General features: G+C 39.9%; 1 protein-coding gene across 1 annotated transcript; it reads left to right on the top strand.

Moving 5' to 3' along the window:
* The first annotated feature begins 1,259 nt into the window (after window positions 1-1,259).
* LOC144707791 (CwfJ-like family protein) lies at window positions 1,260-7,742 on the top strand. The gene is made up of 9 exons (XM_078581035.1): window positions 1,260-1,395; window positions 2,311-2,644; window positions 2,732-2,847; window positions 3,212-3,409; window positions 4,125-4,628; window positions 4,948-5,024; window positions 5,115-5,469; window positions 5,878-6,090; window positions 7,233-7,742. Exons 2-9 carry the CDS (start codon window positions 2,359-2,361, stop codon window positions 7,563-7,565), a joined length of 2,082 nt encoding a protein of 693 aa, XP_078437161.1. The 5' UTR covers window positions 1,260-1,395; window positions 2,311-2,358; the 3' UTR covers window positions 7,566-7,742.
* Window positions 7,743-8,469: the final 727 nt, after the last annotated feature.

The raw sequence follows: 8,469 nt of genomic DNA, 5'->3' as shown, positions 1-8,469 counted from the left end.
GATTTCAAATGGATTTCAAATGAATCAATGTAAAAAAACAAATCATGGTAAACCATTAATTATAAAAATAATCACTAACTAATGCTTTTGCCACATCACTCTTTATATAAAACAAGGATTAGAGTACTTTGATGTATAAAATGGAAAATACTTTCATAATGAAGTTATAGGAGACTTCCCACTCAGTCATAATAAATCAGTCATTATATTAAAGTCACCGACTAATGCTTTCGCCACATCACTGTTTGTAGTCTCTAATAGAAAATGGAAAATCACCTCAAAAGGAAATGGTAGTGGACTTCAGATGTTTGTACTCCCTCATGAATCAGGGTAAAATAACATAACCATAATTAACCATTTATCATGTAAATACTGACCAACTAATGGTTTTCCCTCATCACGCTTTGCCACATCGCAGATGAATCAAGGTAAAATAAAAATATAATGAGTGATAACAAACAACTCATTATCTAAATACTGACAAACTAATATACAAAAACACCTAATTATATTAATAATCCATTTATTGAATATCTGGATATTTCTCTGAGACACCAGGTAATAGTTTTTAATGAAACAATTATTTTTTCAAAAGTTTGCATGTTTATAAGTTCTTTTAGTGCACGGATGGGGACGGGGCGGTAATTTCATCCGTGGACGATTGACGAGATGAAGAACCGTCCACTGGTCTCGGGACGTGACGGTTGCTGTGTACATGGATGAAACAACCGTCCTGTCCGGGGCCTCGGACGACGGACAAGACGCTCACTGCGTTCTGTGGGAGTCAAGTATCAGCCTGATTGCTCCCGCTTGAATTTGGCGCGTGCTGTGCCACCTGTCAAATTCTGAGTGGCCGAATGCACTGTTTTGTCACGGGACGAGAAAGTCTAGGATGGGATGGGTTTTGTACGGGACGGGACGTGGACGAAAATATTTGGGACGGGACGAACTCTAGATGGAATAAGTTATGTTCTTATTTACGAAGAACCGTCCACTGGTCTCAGGACGTGACGGTTGCTGTGTCCATGGATGAAACAACCGTCCCGTCCAGGGCCTCGGACGACGGACACGACGCTCACTGCGTCCTGTGGGAGTCAAGTATCGGCCTGACTGCTCCCGCTTGAATTTGGCACGTGCTGTGCCACCTGTCAAATTCTGAGTGCCCAATGCACTGTTTTGTCATGGGACGAGAAAGTCTAGGACCGGACGGGACGAATTCTGGACGGGACGAATGGTCATATATAAGTTCTGTTGTCATTTAAATGTCTGCTTATTAAATCTTCTACCTCTCTCTCTACCTCTCTCTCCACCTTTCTCTCTATCTCTCTCTCTTTTGCCATTGAAATCTTTGCAGAATCGTCATCGTCGCAAGCCGCCATCGTCGAAGCTGCGTTGGTATGTAACGTCGTCGAAAATCTGCTCGTTTCATATTGATCACGGAAGATTTATGGGTTCAGTAATTCTGCTTTTGGCTGGAGGGTTTTTCGCCCTCGCCAATTTCCAACTCACTGAAAAAAATCCGGTTTTTTAAAGCATTTCCGAGGCTGCCGTAACATCCAAATTTAAATACGATGAACCATGGGACATGTTGATGGGTTATTTGCATCATCGCGAGTTTATAAGTTTTCTTTTTTGGGATTTTTTATCGAATTCGGCAAATTACAATTGAGGAATCTGAATTCTGGTCATCGGCCTCAAGGGTTCGTCTCATAGTCATTGTTTCATTAAAGAAAAGAAATAGGTGATGAAATGGAACAGGTCGAGTTGCTGTTCAAAAGTTTCTTTTGTTTCCTTTATTATGCTGCATGTTCTCTGCTTTGGTTCACTTGTACTCTGCTTCACAAATAATTGCGTATCAATTTTTTTTTTGTATTCAAAAGGGAAACGGAATTGTATATTCAGTTTAAGAAATATAATTAACGGACATTTAATGATTAAGGGGTCTGATTTGACAGAAGAGTTCGTAATTCGAAGTGTGCCGTTACCTTGGAGCACTATCTATCTGTTTTGATACAATCTTCCTATTTGGGGCATGAGTATTGTTCAGTGATTGCCGTTTGATCAATTTAGCCATGCTTAACTGTCTTGATATGTATTGGAGTGATTAACTTCATCTAGAAAACCAAGAAGCATAAGGGAATATGTCTAACTAAGGCTGTTGGTAATGGAGTTCACCGCAAAAAAATTTGAGCGAAATTAAATATTTAATGGTCTCTAACAATTCGTTTTTCTGCTTGTGCTTCTGACGCTTGTTTTAATGCATCTAAGGTGAAGTTTCCGTATCTAATTTAATCTTTTTGTAATCTCCAGCTAAAAGAAAATCTTACTCTGAAGATTTAAAGTTGCGTAGATTTTAAGATGTTATCTGGAATAAAATTTATTCCGCGAGAACAAGTGAAGGAATTATCCGATTCGGATCACTCTCCAAAGGACAGGAAGAAATCCAAAGGGAAGAAAAAGCATCATACCAGTAAAAGAAGTAGACGGAATGCTTCAGACAGTTCTGATGATACATATTCCGAAAGCTCAAGCTTTTCAGAGACTGAAGAGGAGTTGAATAAAAGGAAGAGTTCTAAGAGCAAGAAAGGCATCAGACAGTCAGAAAAGAAAAAAGGTTCCAAAGATGAAAGACAAAAAGAAAAAGGTTTGGTGTTGATGTGTTATCTTGTATATATTTGGTATCAAGGTTGTATTTTAAGTCTCTTTGAGGTTTTTATCTTTCTTTCTGCAGATATGGAAATATCCAGAAAAGAAATGGGGCTAGACTGGATGCTCAAGTCCAGCAATGTTTCCACGAGGAGGGATTCTCATGTTGTTGATGCCGTTGAAGAAGTTCCAATCGAGGAGGTATGGTTTTAAATTGATTATTTTCGTAGATTCTGGCAGCGTTTGGTCTGAATCCTTTGAAAAAAATACGTAATTTCTCTTTAAAATATCTTTCTTTCTCTGCTTTTAAGACATTTGCATATTTAGCCTTAGAAAGTACCGCCAATCTCTGCTCTGTGTTATTGTGGTTCTTTTCATAATTTCCTCAGTGAGAAAATATTTGAAGCTCATTAAGACAGATTGTTTTTACAGTGATTGTAAAAATTTTGAAACTGGAACTGACGATAAAACATTTTCTATTCTTCATTCCCTTTGGGCATTTCTTGAGTTCTCTCAGTCAGAACAGCTTCGTTCCTCTAACGTTTCATCTGTTTCTAATTAGCAGGAAATTAAGCCCAATCCACGAGAACTGAACCCTTATCTGCGAAGCAGTGGAGCAGGTTTCCCTGAAGAAAGTGAGGAACACAAGTCAAATCTACTGCTTTCTTCGTCACTTGTTGGTGACGGTGGAGCTAGTTGGCGGCTGAAGGCTTTAAAACGTGCAAAGGAGCAAGCATCGAGAGAAGGGAGAAAATTTGATGAGGTCCTTAGTTACCGTACTTATTCATATGTAGTCAGTCGATTCACTTAAGATAGTTTTAAAAAGATCAATCACCCTTTGCTAGTACTGTTCGCCATGACAAGTTCTCGCTGCTCCCCTCATTTGTCCTCACCAGGATGACAATGCAGATGACATGGTCATCATTTGTCATCTGCAGGTGGGAATAGTGATGACGAATTTGTCTCATCATTGCCTATTGTAACTCTTCCTCTCTTAACCTCACTCAGTTGGGGAGAGACGATGACACAACTGTCATCATCATCATCTTGTCTGGGAACAAGGTGATAACAATGAGGATGATGAAATCGTCAGCTTTGCTCATGTAGCAGACAAGGACAAATAACAATGACCTCTTTTGGATGATGATGATGATTTTCATCATTGTCCACAAATACTCTTTGTTAGTGCTCCCATTTGCTCAGAGAAGGATATGCGGTACCCGTGGAAGGGTTTCACATGAGAAAAAAGAGAGTCATTTCATTATGCTCGATGACCTGATTAAATATGAGTTGCAAAGAGGAAGGGGCCTGGCCCATTAGACGTCCCAAGAAGAATCTGTAAAAAGTGGATATTCGCAGGAAAACATTTACAAATGCATAAACAAGAAGGTTTATAGAAATATTACGACCTGATGGAGGGCGCTCAGGATAAAACAAATTAAATTAGGTATTGTATTGACACTATTTTACTTTTGCAGGTTGTGGAAGAACGCTGGGGATCATTGGGTGAATTGGCTACATCTGTGGCGTCCCGTAGAGCTGCACATGTCCATGCTCATCAGCATGCAATAAAAGATAGAAGAAAAGGAAATACTGAGAAGCCTGATAAACTTGAAAATGATATAAACCAGGGTCAACGTGGTTACTTACGTGATGTATCATCTCGTCATCCAGAGATGAAAAGGCCAAAATATGAGTCAACGGAATGGAGAAGGAAGAAGACAACTGTCATTAAGGAGGATGATGTTCTGACAGATGCTCTGTCTGCCATGAATAAATTCTCGAATGATGGCAGTTTCTTGGATACATTTTCTACCCAGCTAAGTCATGATTCTGGGAATCAAGAGAGAGGTGGAGGTGAAACATCAACATCTCAGAAAGATTATTTAGTTTCTGTGGAGGGACTGAGTGCAAATCAGTTGGCGGCAAAAGCGATGCAGCTTCGTATGAAAGGGAAACATGATGAGGCTGACAAACTGATGGTAAGACGAATATTTTTTAGCTTTATTTCGGTCAGGAATCCCTCGCCTTAATTCACTTACCACTTAGTATGTGCTTTTAACTGTTTTAATTTATCATTCATTTACGTTTATACATCTAAACCCGTATGCGTACGAAATGGGGCTGGAGAAGGTTATGACGTGTTTTTTTTAACCATTTATGAAATCCTTAATCAAATAAAATAACTGGCTGGATAATCTAGTCCATGCTTTTTACGGTCCAGAGTAGGTTACCGGAAGTTCCACAGCAAAGTTCCAGTGTTCCATTGATTTTACTTCAAATCATTTCTTATTTTTCCAGGAGGCAGCATCTATTAGTCAAGGCCAAGACTCTCACAGCAAAGCAATCGGCCAGGAAATCATGGGGAGTGGTAGCAGGTTCTCCCAAACATTCACCAATTGACATTTGAAATCCACTTTCTCTTCGTGAACCGTTGGTAAATTATCTTTGTTCTTGATTTATTATAGACATGCTGAGAGAAGAGCTCCCTGCCATTGGAAAAAGAGGGAGGATGATGGTGATCATAACCTGGCAAAAAGAATTATGCAAGATCGGAAATACACATTTTCTGGAAGAGCAGACGATGAGTATGACTTTGATGGAGCCCCTTCCAGAAAGAGTAGAAAAAACAGGGAACCAGCTCCTGGGAGTCAACACAACAGCGGCCATCGAATGATGACCCAGCAGGAACGCTGCCAGTTTTGCTTGGAAGGCCAAACGCAGCAAAAACATCTGGTTATCTCAATTGCAAATTTTACATATTTGATGCTACCCCGTTATCAACCTCTTGTGCAAGGCCATTGCTGCATTTTGCCATTGCAAGTAAGTGTTTATAATTTCAATCTCATAAAATATGCTGCTCGTTTCAGTGGTTCCTCAAGATGAATATACCATTAGATTCACATTTCCAGTTGATATTTTTTGGTTTCTGCATTATAATTTGGATTTCTTGAGGGTTAAAAAGATATCTATGTACTTGGCATCAGAGGTTTTCTTGTGGAACGCCTTTTGTGTCAAACACCATCCAACAGAGCCTAATAAAGATTGTTTGGATTCGCATGATCTCATTCATTGAAGATTTTACCTTTAATTTATACAGTAGCCAATATTAATCAGGGTTCAATCTGGTAAAAGGCAGTTTATTTCGGCGTTTTTTTTCTCTTATTATATCTTTCTTCCGGATCCCCAGGGATTAGAAAGTTGATGTATTTTGCGTAATGCGAAATGCAGCATGAGGCTAGTACCAGAGCCCTTGATGACAATGTGTGGCAAGAAATGCGCAACTTCAAGAAGTGTTTGATAATGATGTTTACTAAGCAAGACAAAGGAGTTGTGTTCATAGAAACTGTGACTGGCCTCTCTAAACAACGACGGCACTGCTTAGTTGAGTGCATTCCATTGCCTCGTGAGCTTGCAGAAGAAGCTCCTATGTACTTCAAAAAGGTAGGAAGCTCTCTCTCTATCTTTTTCCCTCTTTTCTTAGCCTAACCCTTTCCGTTGTTTGTGTTAATAAACTGTAGGCTCACTTTTAAACTCTCTCTCTCTCTCTCTCTCTCTCTCTCTCTCTCTCTCTCTCTCTCTCTGTCCTCTGTTAGCACCCTTCATTTCTCTCTTTGTAGACTCCTTTTCTAAGAATCTTTCTCTGTTTCAGTCTCCTTTTTTCTCTCTCTCTCTCTCTCCTCTCTCTCCCTCTCTCTCTCTCGGTCCTCTGTTAGCACCCATCATTTCTCTTCTTTTCTCTCTCTCTCTCAGTCCTCTGTTAGCACCCATCATTTCTCTCTTTGTAGACTCCTTTTCTAAGAATCTTTCTCTGTTTCAGTTTCCTTCTCTCTCTCTCTCTCTCTCTCTCTCTCTCTCTCTCTCTCTCTCTCTCTCTCTCTCTCTCTCTCTCTCCCTCCCTCTTTCTCTCTTGGTCCTCTGTTAGCACCCATCATTTCTCTCCTTTTCTCTCTCTCTCTCTCTCTCTCTCTCTCTCTCCCTCTCTCTCTCTCTCGGTCCTCTGTTAGCACCCACCCTTTCTCTCTTTGTAGACTCCTTTTCTAAGAATCTTTCTGTTTCTGTCTCCAGTCGCTCTTTGGGTTTAGCTCCTCATGTCTTCCTTCTCTCTCAGTCTTTTTCTCTCTGTCATCTCTTTGTTTCTCTCTGTTTGGGACTCAGTCCCCAATAGGTCTTTGGGTCAGCTATTCGTTGTCTTCTTTTTCTGTTTCTCTCTTTATTAGATCTCAATCATTTCTCTCTCTCTTTCTGTCTCTTTCTCAATCTCTCTTGCGCTCTCTTTTACTACCCAGAGATCTCTCTCTCCCTTACCGCGTCTCTCTCTCTCAGTCTCTCTCATTCTCTCTCTTTTAGTTCTTAGTTGTATCTTTCTTGCCTCGTCTCTCTTAGTCTCTCTTACTCCCTCTCCATTAGCACCCAATGATCTCTCCCTCGTTGTTTCTTACTTTCTCTCTTTTAGTATTTAATCATGTCTCTCATTCTCTTGTCTTGCCTCTCTAGTAGAACATCTTGTGCTTGCCCCTCTCCCCCCTTTTCTCTCACTCATCTCCCCTTCTCGTCTCTTTCTAATGTGCCCACTGCTGTCACAGGCGATCGATGAAGCTGAGGATGAATGGAGCCAACACAACGCAAAGAAGCTCATTGAAACCACGAGCGAAAAGGGGCTGAGGCGTGTGATCCCAAAGGATTTCCCTTACTTCTTTGTAGAGTTTGGTCTTGACCGTGGATTTGCCCATGTCATCGATGACGAGTCAAACTTCAACACCAGCATTGGCCTAAATGTCATCAGGGGTATGCTCCAACTTCCTGAAGAAGACATGTACCGGCGTCGGCGGCATGAAACAGTTGATACACAGAAGTCAGCAGTTGCTGCTTTCTCTCAAGCATGGGAACCGTTTGATTGGACGAAGCAACTTAGCTGAATCAGTAACTTGTGAGTGCCTTCTACCCATAAGCTTATCTGAAGGCCTTTATTAGATATCATGTAATTTGGCTGTTAAAATTTTTAGATTCAAATTAAGAGTTTTTTTGTATGTGGAAGAACCTTTGACACAGGGTGGATAGTAGAAAAGGCAGATGACCAAATGAAAACATAAAAACATTGTTCTGGCATCTGGATAGTGTAAATCATTGGGTAAACACATACTCCTCTTCATTATGGGTAGTGTAAATCACATAAATGAGATTTCATTGAGGATTATGATACAGATGTGAGCTCATAAGAGCCCCTATCATAAAGAGATTTGCTGATTGATTCATAGATCCTAATTAAGGGGGCTCTTAGGAGCCCCTAACATTAATCCCAATTGGCAACTTTTTTCTTCTCATAACATGTAATACAAGATGATGAAACGTTTGTCGGTGGACTTATTATTGCATCGCAGTTTTACCTTCAAGAATTCTTCAAATTGTAATACTTCCTCTCACGCCGGTCGCCATGCTTAAAAATGTGTTTTTCTTCAACTTTAGTGTAAATCTCAGGCTTGTTATTTTTTGTGTAAAAAAAGTATGCTTTTACACTAAAAATAGAGTGTTGAACAGACTTCTTACTTCCTCTGTTATATTCCTCTCTATTCTCCGATATAACAGACTCAGTTTATTCAAAGACTGGTTTTGATTGGTAAAACGTATATCTTTGGTCATGAGTGTTGAAATAAATCGAGTTCCAAGATAATACTCCAAGTCAAAATCAGGTCAAATGATTAATTAAGAGAGTGAAACAATTAACTTCTGAGAGCAAATATAACATCTTTGTAATGGGTCCACTGGAAAATCAAATACATTTCTGGCCTGACCTGAATATATCAAACCATCATGATAGAAAAG

Source organism: Wolffia australiana, chromosome 9 (assembly GCF_029677425.1).
Source record: "Wolffia australiana isolate 7733 chromosome 9, ASM2967742v1".
Lineage (NCBI taxonomy): Eukaryota > Viridiplantae > Streptophyta > Magnoliopsida > Alismatales > Araceae > Wolffia > Wolffia australiana.
This window is presented reverse-complemented; position numbering and strand designations above follow the sequence as displayed.

Bases quoted from the DNA above. Each gene is read 5' to 3' on its own strand.
- LOC144707791 (XM_078581035.1), top strand. From the start codon at position 2,359: ATGTTATCTGGAATAAAATTTATTCCGCGAGAACAAGTGAAGGAATTA. The intron at 5,470-5,877 runs GTAAGTGTTTAT...TGCGAAATGCAG, and splicing joins GCTGCATTTTGCCATTGCAA to CATGAGGCTAGTACCAGAGC. The intron at 6,091-7,232 runs GTAGGAAGCTCT...CTGCTGTCACAG, and splicing joins CTCCTATGTACTTCAAAAAG to GCGATCGATGAAGCTGAGGA.